Source organism: Podarcis filfolensis (genome assembly GCF_964270895.1).
Source record: "Podarcis filfolensis genome assembly, chromosome: 17".
Taxonomy (NCBI): domain Eukaryota; kingdom Metazoa; phylum Chordata; class Lepidosauria; order Squamata; family Lacertidae; genus Podarcis; species Podarcis filfolensis.
Window position 1 is genome coordinate 5,314,615 of NC_139621.1, and position 18,624 is coordinate 5,333,238.

The window sequence follows — 18,624 nt, forward strand, 5'->3', positions numbered from 1 at the left end:
TGTTTATTACAGGTACTACATAGCAGATGTGCACCATAAATTCGCCATATTCTGGAGACATCGCGTGACATCATGTCATGCCCATCGGTCAAATTTGGCCTGCAAGACCTCATAAAACTCTGGCCTGTATAGACAAAAAACTTTCCCCATCATCCCCACTTCATGCCAGCTTTGAGAGTTTGGACCAATAGGCTTCATTTTAATTAGGGTTGCCATATTTCAAAAAGTAAGATTCCGGACATAAAAGTTGTTGAGCTTTATTCACCTCCCCAAAAAGGCACTTCCTGCTTCTGTGGGTAAAATCCCAGACATTTTGCCAATTTCCGAAATTCCCCTCAGGCGCTATTTTCGCCGCTTTAATCCCAGACATGTCTGGGAAATTCCAGATATATGGCAACCCTACATTTTATTAATATATAGAAGTTTCAGGTGCTGTCATAGTGGAATACTGTTTTGGCTTATCAACCACCTTCTCATTCTCCATTGTGAGGTCAATTATAGAACAAGACGACAAAGGAGTTTTGTCTCCAGAACAATTATGATACCTGAAAGTGACTAATGCAGTTATGGGGACAATGGGCCGTTTGGGGGTCATGGTCAAACCCTGTTGGAATTAAGACGGACACATCCAAGTCTTTGTTTTGCATTTGTGACATCCAAGTGTTAAATGTAGGATAGACTTTAGGGAGAGAAATCTAATGTATGGTTTGACTTCCACATTACAGACGTTGCAAGCCTCCCATATGTAAATGCAGTCAGACAAAACAGCCCTTCACCTGAAACGAGCAAGGATTCACTTTCACAAAATAAATTTTATTAAATAGATTTCCATTCAGATTTCATTGAGCGAAATTTATCTGCAAACATTTCCTTTTTAAAAATTAGCGCGCACACGCACACACACACACACGATAGGGCAGCAAAAACCTACCCCAGAATCCTTTTCTTCCGAAAGGCTGAAAAATTGCAATACACAAGTATTTACACGTACAATTACGTCTGATTGCTGGGCAAGCCCAGAATTCAAACATCCTTTGGGCAGCTGAGAGGACTTTGCACTCCGACATCTGAATTTTCTACCCAGTTGTGGCTCTAGATAAGAGGGAAACTCTTTAACACACACACACACCTGTAGAACCAGGTTAACTCTTTCTCAGCCAGTGACCAAGCCTGGCTGCCTGAGGTTCAGCGGTAGCAAATTAGCACCACCTCCCCATCGCAGAGGGGGAGGAGAGAAGAGAAGAGGTTTTAAGTCTCTCAGCCGCTGCTGTTGCAAATGGTGGCCCGAGGGCTTGATAGGCTCTGCAGTTCTTCAGGCTGAAGAAGAGGGTCAAGCTTTAGCCAGGAGTGCAACAGCACTTGCTCCAGCGTTGGCCGTTCAGAAGGTTCCAGAGATAAGCACCACCGGATTAGATCTTGGCAGTCTGGGAAAGTAGAAGAGCCAACATTACAAGGAGATACAGGAGCCTTGGCTTGCAAAGGCATTCCGCCACCCTGCGCCAGTTAGGCCTTTGTACACTATAATCTGAATTTGAGATGGCAGGGATTCAATCCTAAGTGAAGGATTTACCAATTTGAGAAACTGAGAATGAAATTCCTTGTTTAAAAGGTACACACACACACACACACACACACACACACACACACAAAACACAAAGTCACTAGTCCTTAAGGCTGTGGATAGGTAGAAATGGGGTATGAACTTTTAAAAGGTAAAGGCCATTAGGTCCAGTCGTGGCCGACTCTGGGGTTGCGGCGCTCATCTCGCTTTCTTGGCCGAGGAAGCCGGCGTACAGCTTCCGGGTCATGTGGCCAGCATGACTAAGCCGCTTCTGGCAAACCAGAGCAGCGCACAGAAATGCCGTTTACCTTCCCGCCGGAGCAGTACCTATTTATCTACTTGCACTTTGACGTGCTTTCGAACTGCTAGGTTGGCAGGAACAGGAACTGAGCAACGGGAGCTCACCCTGTTGCGGGGATTCGAACCGCCGACCTTCTGATCGGCAAGTCCTAGGCTCTGTGGTTTAATCCACAGCGCCACCCACGTCCCTATGAACTTTTAGGCACAAGGTAAAAACAAACTTTTAGGCACAAGTTAAAAATGAAGGAGAGATGGGGAATCTTGAACCGTTTAGGATTTTTTTTTCTTCCTAGGTGGCTTACAAGAAAATCATATCAAGAGCCACCCAGGTCCTTCTCAAAGGGCAAATGGCCCTGTGGTCAAGAGGCCAGATCAACACGAGTAGGGGAAATGTAAGAACCATTTCAAATTCAACTCTTTGTTGGGTTTATAACTACATCTCCTCAGTTTGCAGACACACTCACCAGCAGAGACAGGGGTGCGGAACTCCACAGTTGCAGCCAGAATCTCCTCGTCCCGTTCAAAGGGGATATCGCCACACACCATGTCATAGAGCAGGATCCCCAATGACCAGACCGTAGCTGGCAGGGCATGGTACTGCTGGGATTCCACCCACTCTGGTGGGCTGTAGACACGGGTACCTGAGATGGTGAGAGAAGCCAATGGGTTACCAATCATTCCAAACCTAAGATACATTCATTTAAAAAAAAAAAACTCCTCTAAGTATTGCATTTAAAACAAATTAAAGCCCACTTCTATAGCAATTAAAGCAGGAAAAAATAGAAAGAGTGTGTTTGAAAATAAAATAAACCCAGCAATGCTGATAAAACAACAAGTGATCAAATAACAAATAATCAGAACCAGATTCTGAAAGACAATCTTGGCAATAATTTTGCCTAGCAAGCTTCAGCTGAACAGGACAGCCTTTGTCGTTTCCTGAAACTCACCAGATTTAGCAAGACTGGCCTTTCTAAGCCATAAAAACAGTGCCATGACTGAGAAGTCCCTGCTTTAGACAAGGTGGGCTGTAAGGTGGACCCTTACAGAAGGCCTACTGAGCAGATCTTCATGCAGGAGCTGGCTTTGTGGGTTTCCTAAACCTCCAGTTACCGGGACTTCAAATAATTCATAACGAATAAATGAACATAGGCCACATCTCAACGCAAGCTCAGAAGTTAGAGACCCTGTCTTCTAGACTAGTGATCCCAACCATCTCCGAGGGGATGAAAGTGCCCTGGGAAGTAGAACTGAGACGTAAATTCCCCCGTTTTGAAATGGGCTCTCAGCAGTTGTAGCTCCCGGCTTTCCACTGCCAGAGCCCTTAGGTCTCACTTCCCTTCAAGGTGGAAAAACGCTCCAATGCCTTGACACTCACCATCAAACTCTGTGTAGGCAGACTCCCTCAGCAAAGCCCCAGAACCAAAGTCAATCAGCTTGAGGTTGCCGGTGCGCAAATCCACCAGAATGTTCTCGTCCTTGATGTCCCGATGCACCACCCCCTTTTCGTGGCAGTGGCGAGCAGCTTCTACCACCTGGCGGAAGAACTGGCGGCAGAGTTTCTCAGGGAGGGGCCCCTGCTCAGTCACATAGTCAAAGAGATCCTGGCAGTTCTCGGGCTTCTCCAGTATGAGGAAAAAGCCTTCAGGGCCTTCATACCAGTCCAGGAGGCGAATTATGCCACGGTGGCCAGATCCTGAGCACACGAGCTTCATCAGCGCCACTTCCAGAGGCACCACCGCCCCGTTAGGCTGCAAAAGGAAGACAAAGAATAAACTTAGTACAAGGAATTCAGGGGTAACTAAGGAGTCAACAGAATGTTGCTTCAGTATGGAAGGTGAACGCTTTTTGAACAAACTCACCAGCTCTGCCCAGTGTGAAACTTTATTCCTGGCAACATGCTTGATTGCAACCTATGGGAGAAAACACAAGAGAGATAAGAGCCTAAATCACACCACTTTTAAACCCCCTCCACCCACAGAGACTGAAGCAGGATCGGAGCCAGACTTTCACTAGATCAGGACTGCAGAATTTCTCTTTTAGCAACATTCCCCGAACCTGGCCAACTCTCTGGGTGGAAACGTAACGCTAAGGAGATTGTCTTAGCACAGGCATTTCTGGTGGCCCAACAGAATGATATTCCCTTTCCTCCTCCCCACTCCATGTTTTGGGAATACCCCATACACCAGGGGTTGGCAAGGTTTACCCCGCCTGGGCCGGTTCACTCCAGTGGAGATCACTCTGTGGGCCTGAGCATGAGCACCCGTGATTTCTGGCATCTGCGACTGCGCAGATGCGATTTCTGGCGCTGCGGAAGTGAGTCCCTGTGCCATGCTACACTGGTTTAGCCAGGCAAGCTGGCGGCTCAGTTTGGGGGCCGGTTAAATGACCCCCGTGGGCCGCTTGTGGCCCATGGGCCTTAGGTTGCTGACCTCTGCCATGTGCTGTTGCAAGCTCACACTTGCTGCTGCATCACGTGCGAAGTGCCCCTCCAGCAGCCATTCCCATCACAAAGTCTCACCTGCAGTCCATCAGCAATCCTGTGTCCAGCGTAGACCATCCCAAAGCCGCCTTTGCCCAGCAAGCTGCCTTGCTTATACAGAGCTTCAAAGGATTCTTTGTCTTTACCTAGAGAGAAAAGAGTAGACGACAAAGTTACTGGGGCTGGATTCACACTGGGACGTTGCTGTAGCTGTTTCACCATGACAGCCCCGTGCTAGGCTTCTGTTCATTCTTGCTCCAACCAATGTTCCAGATCCAGCAACGGTTCTGATGGCTCCTACAGTGGCACTGCCAGGGCAAGACTCTGGGACAGACACCAGGGCCCCCACGAAGCAGAAGGACCCTCAAATAAAACAGGGTCTGCTTAGCACACCACCGTATTGGAGGGAGGAAAGTAATGCCCATCTAGAGAAGGACTCCCTCCTGCCAATCCATTGAGGCCAGGGGATAAAACGACTGCACTGCATCACTGCCTACAAGAAGAATTTGAGTTCAAGAACACTGCAAATGGCTCCCAAATTCAGAGCGACTCCTCCAAACTCCCCAGGCAGAGGAGAAAGATGCACCCCCACCAGGGATGGGGAACCTGTGGCCTTGCAGGTGTTGCTGGACTCCAACTCCCATCATCCTCAGCCATTGGCTATACTGGTTGGGGTTGATGAGAGCTGTAGTCCAGCAACACCTGCAGGGCCACAGGTGCCCCCGTCTTGCAAGAAGTGAAGCTTTCCTAATTTCTGCATCTCCGGGCCCAAGAAAGGCTTGCCTGTCTATCTCCTGCCCGCTATACAGCTGCTATGAAGAAAAGATAAGAGAAGATTGCTGCATCTGGTCAGTGGTCCATCAAGTCCAATGCCTCTGGGAAACCTAAACACAAGAGCACTCTCTCCACTTGCAGTTTCCAGAAATTAAAGAAGAGCTCTGCCATTTATTTAACTGCATGAAAGGATTTTGGCATCCCCAACATCAGATTGTTTGGTCCTAAAGGCACTGGAGTGAAGGGGTTAGGGAGGAAGCAAAGAAGATGGGCAGGCGGTAGCCAAATTTTCTGAGGCTTTAGATCAGGCATCCCCAACCTGCGGCCCTCCAGATGTTTTGGCCTACAACTCCCATGATCCCTAGCTAACAGGACCAGTGGTCAGGGATGTTGGGAACTGTAGTCCAAAACATCTGGAGGGCTGAAGGTTGGGGGTGCCTGCTTTAGATCCTCACTTCTCATGCTTTAAACACAGGACAACTCAGTAAATGACAAAGCCGTCCAGAGCCTTGCATGTGACTCACAGGAAGGACAGCTGCTCTCCTGCCTATCAGAGACCGGCTTCCCCAGCCTGGCAGCTGGTGAAACTGGACTTCCTGGTTGACTGCCTCTCAGCCCAGCTTTAATACAAACAATAAGTGGGAGGAAAGAGAGAGTGAGAGCTGTAGTTGGGTGTGTTGAGGGCAACTCTTTTTTTATGAATGGAGGTTCCTTGCCTTGAACAGCTGAAGTCAATGGGCGAAGTTTTCTCCAGGAAGGAGATGCATGCAGCGATGGAGGAAGGCTGTCCCTGACACATTTTGCTTGCTGCAAAACTATTATAGGAACAGTTTGCCAGAAGAGCCTGATGGATGAGGCCAATGGCAAATTAACTCCAGCATCTTGCTGTCAAGGTGGCCAGCCAGCCAGATGTTTGCCAGAGGCATGCAAGCAGGAAGAGCTGAGCACAACAGCTTTCCGCCTGCATTTTGCCGCGCTTGGAATGCAAGAGGAGATGGAGGAAGCTTCCCATTACAAAGGGCTTAAAAGGCACAAGAGTCCCTTCAGGAAGCAAAGAATTAGCAACTCAAACTAGGTCACATTCAGCTGCGCTTCTTTCGCTTGAGGCAAAAGCCCATCCCACAGATAGCATGAGAAAGGAGTTCGTTTGTTAGGCAGATGGGGCAAGGTGAGAATCCAGGATGTTTGCCTGATGATTCACCAATGGGAGGTAAAGGTTAGGAGGTTGTTTCTGGGAAATCCTCTGTTTTTGAATGAGTTATCAGGGGAGGAATATCCCTCCAGGGGATGGGGGGGGGGAGGCGTGTCTGAACCAGGGGAAAAGAAAGAGCAGTAGGCAATTTGGAAAAAGAGAGTTTCCATCTAGCTGGAGGTAATGCGACCTCTTTGCTGAACTCACGCTCCGCTTCCATGTGTTTGTAAATAAAGCAAGCATGACAAAGATGCCGCACATCTCATCTAACAGGAATCCAAACCAGCCACGGCTGCATACCGCGGAGTTTCTCCCTGGAGTGGGAGAGCAGAGATGCTTAACGAGTTTGCGAACTGACTCGCCCTTTCTCGCGCGCACTTTCTTCGGTGGGGGGCAGCAGAGAGTCGCCCTCGCCGCTTCCAGGCATTTCGGCACCCAGGCTGCTCCTCCGACCTTCCCTCTGCGTCGCCTGCCCGCTTTCCTTGTGTTGTGTGCGCCAGGTTAGGGGGCACGCAAGGTAACCAGACGCCACGGGAATAGGGGACCCCGCTGCCTAAAACCATTGTGCAAAAGAAGAATCGCGCAAAAGGTGGGTTTTTCCAAGGAGAAAGGGAGGCAGAAAAGGGGCGCATCTGTAGAACATCACTTCATTTCTCCCCTCCCAGAACTCCCATTTATTATAGAGATCATTATGTTGTAAATTGGAAGGGGCCTCGCGGGGTCATCTAGTCCAACCCCCTGCAAGTGCAGGAATATTTTGCCCCAAACGGGGCTCGAACTCACAACATTAAGAGTCTCATGCTCTCCCAACCGAGCTATTCCAGGTTTTAAGGCATTGCCCACCCCTGTTTCTCCAGGGCCCAAACCCCAGAGTTGCCTTAGGCGCACCCCTAACCCCACGGTCCAGTGGACAGCAACTGGGCGAAAGGGCTTCCGAGGTGGCGCCCACCTTTCCAAGGAACCGGCAGCCCTGTCCGAAAAGGGCGTCGAGAGGAATGAAGAAAGAGGGGTGACTGGCGAGGAAGTGAGAGGGAGACGGACGAAGAAACAGGGCGATCTGCAGCAGAGAAGGAAAGCAGGTCTCCGCTACTACCGAAGCTTTCTGCAAAGGAACCCAACAGGGCAGAGGGACAGAAGAGGAAAAATGCACAGAGATGCGCCCTATCCTGCAGCCACGAGCGAGAAGGCGCATCTTGCAGAGTTTCCCCTTTTTCCCCGCCTTACACCCACTGCGGGCGACCCAGTTTAGGATGGGAATGGAGAGGTCAGGGAGATTATTAATTACCACCAACCATTGCACTGGTTCTGCTCCTGCGCCTTTGGAAGCGCACCAGCATCCAAAACTTTAGCAGGGGGAGGGTGCAAAAAAGGAAAGTTGGATAGGATCCCGTGCGTTGAAAAAGCGCAGGAACTCTTCACGCATTAAGTTTTGGGGAGCACACGGACAGGGAGATGAGAGACAATGTGGTGTAGCGGTTAGAGTGCTGCACTAGGCCCTGGGAGACAGGGGTTCAAACCCCCAGACTCGGTTACCAAACTCGCTGGGTGACCTTGGGTCACTGCCTCAGCGTAACGGACGTACTTCGCAGAGTTGTTGAGGGGATAGCAAGCAGGAGTGCCAACTTGGCCCCGCGACCGTGGCGCCGAAATCTGTGGGTGCCCAGCTCCTTCACTGGGAATTTTAGTGGGTGCTCGGGCACCCAGGGAGTTGACACTTATGGTAGCAAGTGAGTGGAGGAGAAGTTATGTACCCCGCTTTGAGCAGCTTGCAGGAAAGGCGGGATATAAATGTAATGAATGAATAAACACACACACATATACAACTACGCGAGGCACACGCTTGCCGCGTTCAGATACATTTACATTTCAACAGCCCAGGACTGAAATAAAAGTTACTCTACTTTATTTATGGCAACTGCTTTGCAGAGGTACTGGGTACTCCATTTACAATAGGTTTGGCAACGTTATATATGTGTGTGTGTACACACACACACACACACACACACACACAGCATGTGTGGGGAAACCCAGCCAGTTGGGCGGGGTATAAATAAATTATTATTATTATTATTATAGTATGCATCTGAACGCGACAAGCCGGTGCCTCGTATGGGCGCCCTAGGGAAGCCGGGTCGGGAGGGCAAGCAGCTATCCTCATTGAGCAAATCCGCGCCTCCAGACCCGACCCCACTCGAAGAGGCGCGCGAGCCTTGGAGGAAACCTTCACCAGCGGGGGAGATGTGCGCGCACGCCTTACCTGCGGAACTCCAAGCGACTTCGCTCCGCTCCGGGACCATCGTCCCCAGCAGTGCTGCCTCGTCCGCGATCTCGAGCCCGGACCGATGCCCGCAGAGGCGCAGGCGGCTCAAGCGCGGCTCAAGCGCGCGCCCCGGCGCTGCATAGCTGCTCCAAGTGCTTCGCCAGTTACGCTCCTAAGCCGACCCGCCGAGAACTCCTTTCTGCGCTTTTACGCACCCGGCCTTTCAGGCGGCTCGGCTTATTTGCATCTCTCGCCACGGCGGCCAATGAAAGGTCTCTCTTTGGCCCTCTATGCAAATGAGCCGACGCAACTGGGGGGGGGGGGGGCGGGAAGCGGAGGGCGGAGCCGGGCTGGGCTTTTCCTTTCCACGCGCGACCGGGAAAGATCAACTTGAGCCGCTTGGACGTGGCGAGGATCCAAGGAGGCGCGTGTGCCCGGCAGCCTTGACCCTCCTCTTGGCCTTGAAGTGGGTTGGCTCCCACCCAAAGCACCTGTGCGCGCACGGAATGGGAGCCCGGGAGGGCTTCAGGCTTTTTCAGTTATTTCATAAAATTTATATCCTGCTTGGTTGCTTAAAAAAACCCGCAAAAAACCCTCAAAGCAGTTTGCATTGTGCTGCCTTGGGGGAAAATCTGCTTTGCTTTCTTCTTCTAGGAACCCCAAGATTCCCACCCAGAGCAGATGCCGAAGGCACACAGTTGGGATTAAAAAGCAAGGTGCCTCTGAGCATATGCGGAGTCTAGGAATTGGGTTTCCTTTCCTTTCGCAGACCAAAAGGGCCACAACAGGTTGGCTCATTTTTGGGGGGTAGGGGTGGGTGAGTTATCTTGTTCTTCCTAATTTTAAACAACTGGGAGTCAGAAATCCTTCCTGATCCACTGTTGGGTCATCCAGAGGTTTACCAGTAGATCCGTCTCCTTTCTTTCATTTCCTGCTCTGCAGATATAACGCTTTGTGTCCTTGGTTAGATCATGGTGCTGACAGCACCAAAGTTGCAGGTTCAATCCCCATAAGGGACAGCTGCATATTCCTGCATTGCAGGGGGTTGGACTAGATGACCCTCAGGGTCCCTTCCAACTGTGATTCTATGTGAAATGCACTAAACATTTACTTGGAAGTAAGGTAACGGTAAAGGACTCCTGGACAGTTAAGTCCAGGCAAAGGCGGCTATGGGGTGCAGCGCTCATCTTGCTTTCAGGCCGAGGGAGCCGGCGTTTGTCCACAGACAGCTTTCTGGGTCATGTGGCCAGCATGACTAAACTGCTTCTGGAGCAACGGAACACCATGACAGAAACCAGAGCGCACAGAAACGCCATTTACCTTCCCACCGCAGCGGTATCTATTTATCTACTTACACTGGTGTGCTTTCGAACTGCTAGGTTGGCAGGAGCTGGGACAGAGAAAGAGGAGCTCACCCCGTAGTGAGGATTTGAACCGCCGACCTTCTGATCAGCAAGCCCAAGAGGCCTGGCGGTTCAGACCACAGCGCCACCCGCTCCTACTTGGAAGTAAACCCCACTGGGACTTAATTCAAAAGAAATATACCTAAGAGTTGACTGCAAATTTAAATACACTGAACCCCAGATTGAACATAGCGGGGTTTGCTTCTAAGTAAACTTGCGTAGAATCATGCTGCACTGATGATTTGGGAACAATTTCCACATAGCTGACTTGTCGATTAGACCTTGTTGATCACAAGGTCTGAGCTTTAGTGTGTCTGAGATCAATGGCTGCAAAGGACTATATATAACCAAGTTAGAGTAGATCTACTGAAATTAATGAATCTATAAAGGTAAAGGGACCCCTGACCGTTAGGTCCAGTCACAGACGACTCTGGGGTTGTGGTGCTCATCTTTTTTACTGGCCGAGTGAGCCAGCGTACAGCTTCCGAGTCATGTGGCCAGCATGACTAAGCCGCTTCTGGCGAACCAAAGCAGCACACAGAAACGCCGTTTACCTTCCCGACAGAGCGGTACCTATTTATCTACTTGCACTTTGATGTGCTTTCAAATTGCTAGGTTGGCAGGAGCAGGGACTGAGCAACGGGAGTTCACCCCGTTGCGGGGATTTGAACCGCCAACCTTCTGATCGGCAAGTCCTAGGCTCTGTGGTTTAACCCACAGTGCGACCCGCGTCCCGCGGGTATAATAATAATAATAATTTATTATTTGTACCCCGCCCATCTGGCTGGGTTTCCCCAGCCACTCTGGGCGGCTTCCATAGAAACCAAAAATACACTAAAATATCACAGATTAAAAACTTCCCTGAACAGGGCTGCCTTAAGATGTCTTCTGAATGTCAGGTAGTTATTTATCGCTTTGACATCTGATGGGAGGGCGTTCCACAGGGCAGGCGCCACTACCGAGAAGGCCCTCTGCCTGGTTCCCTGTAGCTTTGCTTCTCGCAATGAGGGAACCGCCAGAAGGCCCTCGGCGCTGGACCTCAGCATCCGGGCAGAACGATGGGGGTGGAGACGCTCCTTCAGGTATACTGGGCCGAGGCCGTTTAGGGCTTTAAAGGTCAACACCAGCACTTTTAATTGTGCTCGGAAACGTACTGGGAGCCAATGTAGGTCTTTCAAGACCGGTGTTATGTGGTCTCGGCGGCTGCCCCCAGTCACCAGTCTAGCTGCCGCATTCTGGATTAGTTGTAGTTTCCGAGTCACCTTCAAAGGTAGCCCCACGTAGAGCGCATTGCAGTAGTCCAAGCGGGAGATAACCAGAGCATGCACCACTCTGGCGAGACAGTCCGCGGGCAGGTAGGGTCTCAGCCTGCGTACCAGGTGGAGTTGGTAGACAGCTGCCCTGGACACAGAATTGACCTGCGCCTCCATGGACAGCTGTGAGTCCTACCAACTCATAATGAACCTATAGGTGTACTCTAAATAGGACTAACCCTGGATACAACCCTAAACCATTTTAAACAAATAATCTTTTTCTCCCCTCTCCTTTAAAAAGTATGAATGAATTAGGGGGCAATGGTTGCCAGTGCGGTGCCTCAAAATGTTGCTAGACTACAACTCCCATCATCCCTCACCATTGGTCAAGCTGGCTGGGGCTGATCAGAGTTGGAGTCCAGCAACATCTGGGGTGCACCATATTTGCTACCCTTGAATTAGGATACATACTCCGCACTGCCCCCGTCTCTTTTGTCATTTTAAAACTGTGCATGTTGCACTAAAGCTTGATGCATGTTTACCTGGGATTGACTTCATGGACATCAGCAGAACTTCTTCCCTATGGGAGAGGACTGTTGTCCTCATATGTTGCTTGTGGGCTTTTTGGGGCATTGGTTTGGGCACACTGGGAAAGAGGATTAGATAGGATTTTGGTCTGTTCCCACCGAGCTCTTAAAGAGCAAAGGCAGATTGTAGGTGTTTTGCACCACATCAAATACAACAGAAGACAAAATCCATCACAGTCCAGTAGGAGATGAGAATTTTCTCTGCAAAAGTTTGGTGTCTGCTGATTTCTTAAGAAAGGTGTGCTGGAAAACTGGACAACAGTTTCTCTGTTAAAACGCCAACATTTAATAGTGTGCTTAATCTCAAGTTAGATCTGATGGTTAATAATAATAATAATAATTATTATTATTATTATTACTATTGAAGACTTTCAGCTTGACACATCCAGAAATACGTAATACTCGGATAAAGAGAACAGGATGGGACAGAAGCAGCAGATTGATGTTTGGTGTTTAGAGGACAAATGAATAACCAAGTTCACAGCTGCCTGGGGTTGTCAAGATGATTCAGGAGCAAAAGGGCTGTTGATGCTTTTGGTTAAAAACATAACAAAACCAAAATGGTTCTAGTAAAGGAGAATCTGTTGCCTGTCTGATGTTGTTGGGCTACAAGTCCCATCATCACTGCTTCCAGGTTAAGCTAGCCTGGATGGATGGGGTTTGAATTTGAAGGTTCCCGCTAGCTGTCCTACAGTAGACCACATTTAACAGTTCAAAACGTTCAGTGCAAGCCTAGACGTTTACCCAAACCAGTATCACTGTGTTCAATGGGGCTTTCTTTCTTTCTTTCTTTCTTTCTTTCTTAATCTTTTTATTGAGTTCTTTAAAGAAAAAACATAAAAACATTGGGAAAGAAAGAAAAAAAAATACAAACGAAGAAAACGAAGACAACACACATAGCAAATAAACGAACAAGTCAACGCTGAAACACTAATTGACAATGGGGCTTTCTAAAGGGAATGTAAGTGAGTAAAAGTGCAATCCCAACGCCATCTACTCAGAAGTAAGTCCCACTGAATTAACTGGGCTGTACTACCAGGTAAACTGAGTAAGGATTACAGCCTTAATATCTAAAGAAAAGGGTGTGGGAGACTTAGGGCTGTATCTAATGCTAGTCCTACTCACTGAAATCCAAGCAAACAATAAGGGATGCTAGAAGAGAATTTGAGGAGCTTATTTCCCTCTTCTGATCATTCCATCAGTGCAAACATTTATGAAGTATTTGTTTTCTCCCAATGTCCCCATTGACCAAGGATACTGCCTGTCTTCTGCTTTCTGTCTGTTTTCTCCTTGTTTGGACTTTTGAAGGAAATTTGAGGAGCGTCTTTTAATAATGTTGTTCATATTCATACTTCTGCTACAGATACAATTCTTTAAGGTTTCAGGGCAGTGGCGTAGCGTGGGTTGTCAGCACCCGGGGCAAGGCAAGTAATTTGCGCCCCCTAACCCGTGGATTTGCACCCCCTAACCCGTGGATTTGCGCCCCCTAACCCATGGATTTGCCCTAACCCCAGATGTTGCGCCCGGTGCGGCCCGCCCCCCCTGCACCCCCCACGCTACGCCACTGTTTCAGGGTTGTTGTTGTTGTTGTTTAGTCGTTTAGTCATGTCCGACTCTTCGTGACCCCATGGACCAGAGCACACCAGGCACTCCTGTCTTCAATTGCCTCCCGCAGTTTGGTCAAACTCATGTTTGTAGCTTCGAGAACACTGTCCCACCATCTCGTCTTCTGTCGTCCCCTTCTCCTTGTGCCCTCCATCTTTCCCAAGATCAGGGTCTTTTCCAGGGAGTCTTCTCTTCTCATGAGGGGCCAAAGTCTTGGAGCCTCAGCTTCACAATCTGTCCTTCCAGTGAGCACTCAGGGATGATTTCCTTAAGGATGGATCGGTTTGATCTTCTTGCAGTCCATGGGACTCTCAAGAGTCTCCTCCAGCACCAGAATTCAAAAACATCAATTCTTCAGCAATCAGCCTTCTTTATGGTTGTACCCAATGCTAATTCCACTTAGAGTAGACCCATTGAGATCAATTAACCCAAGTCATGTTCATTAAAAACATAAAAAGAGGCTTGTAGGATCAGGCCAGAGGCCCACCTAGTGCAACATCCTGTTTTCAGTTTTCACTATGCACTGTGTGAAGAAGGACTTGGATTCTCTTTCCTGAATCTTCCAACATTTAGCTTCAATTTATGTCCACGAGTTCTAGGGCAATGAGGGAGAAAAACTTTATCCACTTTCTGTATGCTATACATAGTTTTACACACTTCTAGCATGTCCCCTCCTACTCACCATTTCTTTAAACTAACAAGTCCCAAATGCTGCAACATTTCCTCATAGAAATGTCACACAAACCCCTTTTGCTTGCCGTTTTCTGGACCTTTTCCAACTCCACAATATCCTGTTTGATGTGAGGCAACCAGAACTGTACACATAGTTCCAAATGAAGAGTTGTATAACAGCACTGTGACATCAGCAGCTTTCTTTTCAATTCACTTCCTAATTATTCCTAGCATGGATTTGTCTTTTTCAGAGCTGCTGCACACTGGGGTGACATCTTCATCGATCTCAAGGTCTCGTTTCTGGTCAGTCACCAAGTTCAAATCCCATGAGCGTGTACATGAAATTAATAATTTTTGCCCCAACACCCACCCACTACTTTGCACTGAGTTGCATTTGCCTTTTTATGGCTCACTCACTCAGTTTGGAAAGGTCTTTTTGCAGCTTGTCACAATCTTTTTTTGTTTAATTGACCCCGAACAGTCTCCAGCACAGAGCAAGCTGGTTTCGGGGTTTCCCACAACTCTCTCTGGGTCTTGCTTTCCTACCTAGCAGCCAGGTGAGATGGGAGGGGGGAGGACAGCCTCCCCATTAGCTGCAGCTCTTGCAACCCAGCTCCTTCGTTGGGGATGCTGAGGAGGACACTCTATGGCCAGCGAAGGCCCTTGTCTTGCCAAGAAACTTGTCTGTGGGAATCGTGCATCCATAATGCTATGGAAAGGGTGAATGTCTTCTAGAATTATCTGGTGTCACCAGAAGAGAAAGCCGTTCTTTTCAGTTAGGTCTGTTCTCAACTGCAGAGGATTAGTAGCCTTGGGAGCCTCTTGGGGAGATGGAAGTATTTCGAAAGGAGAACACTCACCTGATCAATTTTAACAATAATAATAAGAAGAAAAAAAAAAATGACCCCAAACAGTTTCATATCAGCAGCAAACTTGGCCACCTCACTGCTCACCCCTAAACCTAGTTTGTTTATGAACAGATTGAAAAGCACAGGTCCCCATATACTGACCCTTGTGGGGCTCCACTTTCTACACCCCTCCTCGAGGAGAGTGGTCCTCCTCCAGGAGAGCCAATGTGATGTAGTGTTAAGAGCAGTGGACTCGTAATCTGGTGAACCGGGTTTGCTTCCCCGCTCCTCCACATGCAGCTACTGGATGACCTTGGGCTGGTCACACTTCCTGAAGTCTCTCAGCCCCACTCACCTCACAGAGTATTTGTTGTGGGGGAGGAAGGGCAAGGAGAATGTTAGCCGCTTTGAGACTCCTTCGGGTAGTGATAAAGCACGATATCAAATCCAAACTCTTCTTCTCTTCTTCTTCTTTATTTCTACTCTGCTTCCTGTTACTTAACCATTTTCTGACCGACAAGAGGATCTCGCCACAAGAGGATTCCTTGACAGCTGAGCTTACTCTGAAGTTTTGGGTGAGGTACTTCATTGAAAGCTTCTTGAAAGTTCAGGTACACTGTGTTAACTGGATTACCTCTGACATTCTCAAGTAACTAATAGGTTAGTGAGACAGAACTTATCCTTGCAGAAGCCATGCTGGTTGTTTAGCAAGGCTTCTGCTTCTATATGCTCATTTTATCTGTAAAAACATTTCCCACCAGTTTTCCCAGGACAGATGTTAAGCTAACCAGCCTGTAATTTTCCAGACAATCGTATACCCAGTTTTCTGGAAGTAAGTCCCATAGATAGGCACAGAAGGGTCATGCTGTTAGCCTGGATCCAACCAAGTGCATTGAGAGTAACCAGATGTCCCCGCTTTCCAGGGACAGTCCCCAGATTTGCAAATCTGTCCCCAAATTCTGTTCCCAGACTTGCAAATCTGTCCCCGGAAAACGTGGCAGTGGCAGTCTCAGCAGCCTGGAAGCGCAGTTGGCTCTGGCTGGCTTCAGGAGCTGCTTGCTGCCATGGCACCTGCCATTTTTCCTCTCTGGAAGTCCCCATATGATGTGTCTTGTGCGCAACCCATCACATGGGGACTTCCAGAGAGGAAAAACGGGCACCACGGCAGCGAGCCGCTCCTGAAGCTGGCCAGAGCCAACTGCGCTACCAGGCTGGCTTGGGGCTGCTGACCGCCGCTGCCGTCGCCACTGCCGAAGGGGAACTGGGGACATCTGGCGGTACCGATCTCCTGCCCCCCTTGTTTTGACTGATCGGGGGAGGCTCAGGAGTTGCAGGCGGGTGTTGCCCAGTTTTTTAAAAACTGCACATTTATGTTTCACAGGGTGGGAAAGAAGGGCTTTGCACCTTGCCTGGCAGAGAAATCACACGTCTTGCGCCCCTCCTGGGCAACGGCCACCCACCCATGACTCCCCCAATCTATCAAAACAAAGGGGGAAGGGGGCAGGAGATCGGGGAAGTCCTGGGTGGGTGGTGCGCTGTTGCCCAGTTTTAAAAAACTCTGCACATTTATGTGCAAAAGAAGGGCTTTGCACGTTTATACAATATGCATGTTCGTTTGGGCCCAGGGTCTTTTGCCTCATCATCCCCACTACTGACTCCCTGTTGCTACTCAGCTTCAAAAATAAAAAATTGTCCCTGGATTCATTGAAAAAATCTGGTAACCAGAGAGTAACTTTTGGTAGGAACCTATTCTCATGGGACCCTACCCATCTAGCTCAGCATTGTCTCCACTGGCTGGCTGTGACTCTCCAGGGTTCCAGGCACAGGGCATTCCCATGCCTACCTGGAGATGTCAGGGGTTGAACTGGGACCTTCTACATGCAAAGCAGCTGCCCTATCACTGCACTACAGCCCTTCCTCAGGTAATTGTTTTAGTGCAGGGTGACAATTTCAGGGATCTTGGATGTGAAAATGAGGGCCTTGTGGACAAAAAGGAGTGTCCCCGTTCTCACCTGTGTGGTGTTGGAGGACAAAACTTATAAATGATATTGAGGCACCAGCTGTATTACAGCGTAAGATCTCATGGACTATATATCTGGAAGAGCCCATTCATAATGGGAGCAAGAGCAATAGTTGAAGGGGTGGTTGCTATATGAAGGAGATACAGTGGTACATCGGGTTAAATACTTAATTCGTTCCGGAGGTCCGTACTTAACCTGAAACTGTTCTTAACCTGAAGCACCACTTTAGCTAATGGGGCCTCCTGCTGCCGCCGGAGCACGATTTCTGTTCTAATCCTGAAGCAAAGTTCTTAACCTGAGGTACTATTTCTGGGTTAGAGGAGTCTGTAACCTGAAGCGTATGTAACCCGAGGTACCACTGTACTGGGATTCAGTTAGGACTTGTGAGGAATTTGATGTATGAGACATTAGTCACCGGAGGAGCTAATCTGCTAATCTGAGCAAGGCACATTTCAAAAGCAAATGCTAAAGTGTACTCAGTGCGTGTGTTCACTAAGGGCTGGAAACTTGTGCATCTGGTTTGACCGCTTGCATGCCCCGGCTGCACAGGAATGTCATCCCATTCCAAAGGATCCAGTCAGACTGGCTTTGAATTGGGACGGGACCAACGCAGAGTGCTGGTGGATTCCTTTCCATGCCTTTTCCTCATGCCTTCTGTCTCCACCCCAAGAAGCTGAGGTCAATGTTAACCTTTGGGACTCAATGCCATGGGAACCGTTTGTCCAGCAAATGTCAAAGAGCAGGAGGCTAGAATGGCAAATCTCTCCCCTCCTGCTTTTGTTGAAAGGAAATGTAGGCAACATATACCTCTGAGCTGAGATTTCACAGGCCTGACCCAGACTCCTGTTCCTGTTGTTTCACAATGAGGGATTTCCTCCTATTTCTTCCTAACACTTTCAATCTTCACCATGAGCCTGTAGGCAATGCTCCAGCTTCCCTTCCAACCATTTTATCTATTATTCTTTTTGCCTGTTCATATAGTAGAGCAAGTCTTTAGTCTTCCGCCCAGTTTATCAACATAACCTGAATCTAGATGTTATCCCAAAGCTACCATGTTTTCATGAATAAGGAACGGAATTGGCCTATGGCTGCAGTTTTTGTGCAGACAGTGGGAAGACAGAGCTCACACATTACAGCAAGGGCACATAACCCTTTTCAGCCCAGGGGTCAAACTCCCTTCTGGGGTCCAGATGCAGAGCAAGAAATGTAACTTTATCTTTGCAGGGTCTGCTGAATTCTATTCACACTCATGAGCCCCTCTGTCCTCCATTCCAACAAGTGAAAGGCATGATCAGACACATTTGTAAGACACGTTTCAGCCAGGTGAGGAAGGTGCAAAGGTGAGCTGCTGAGGCATGTGGCCTGGGTCAGAAAGAGAGGGAGGCTTGGAGGTGCACATTTGGCCATGGGCTTGCAGTTCCCCAGCTCTGCATTACGGATATGGACCCTAGGCTTTGGTTCAACATTGCCAGGCTGTCAGGTCTTGATTCAATGAACTAGTCCCATCCGTGGAAACCTGTGCTAAGGCTACCACTAGTACAGTAGGGCTTCCCCCTTTACCACCCCCACTGGCTCTGGAGAGGGTTCAACAGAACCCCCATGACAGCATCCAGGGGAAGGAGGGCAGATCATTCCACCAGGCAAGCGGAAACGCTTGCACTGATGGAAT

The 18,624-nt window shown here is 48.9% G+C and overlaps 2 protein-coding genes across 2 annotated transcripts in view; both read right to left on the reverse strand.

Annotated features, from left to right (window-relative positions):
• Positions 1 to 792: 792 nt before the first annotated feature.
• Positions 793 to 8,817, reverse strand: PIM2 (Pim-2 proto-oncogene, serine/threonine kinase). Its single transcript, XM_083593950.1, has 6 exons — positions 8,564 to 8,817; positions 4,380 to 4,486; positions 3,721 to 3,771; positions 3,237 to 3,609; positions 2,326 to 2,502; positions 793 to 1,424 (listed from the first exon to the last, which is right to left on the reverse strand). The coding sequence occupies exons 1-6, from the start codon at positions 8,601 to 8,603 to the stop codon at positions 1,258 to 1,260; spliced, it is 915 nt and encodes a 304-aa protein (XP_083450076.1). The 5' UTR covers positions 8,604 to 8,817; the 3' UTR covers positions 793 to 1,257.
• The window catches only part of GRIPAP1 (GRIP1 associated protein 1), a 241,335-nt gene continuing 228,541 nt past the window's right edge, over positions 5,831 to 18,624 (reverse strand). The window contains exon 25 of the mRNA XM_083593147.1: positions 5,831 to 5,913. Coding sequence (XP_083449273.1) covers positions 5,846 to 5,913 — 68 coding nt within the window. The 3' untranslated portion in view covers positions 5,831 to 5,845. The remainder of the gene's footprint in view (positions 5,914 to 18,624) is intronic.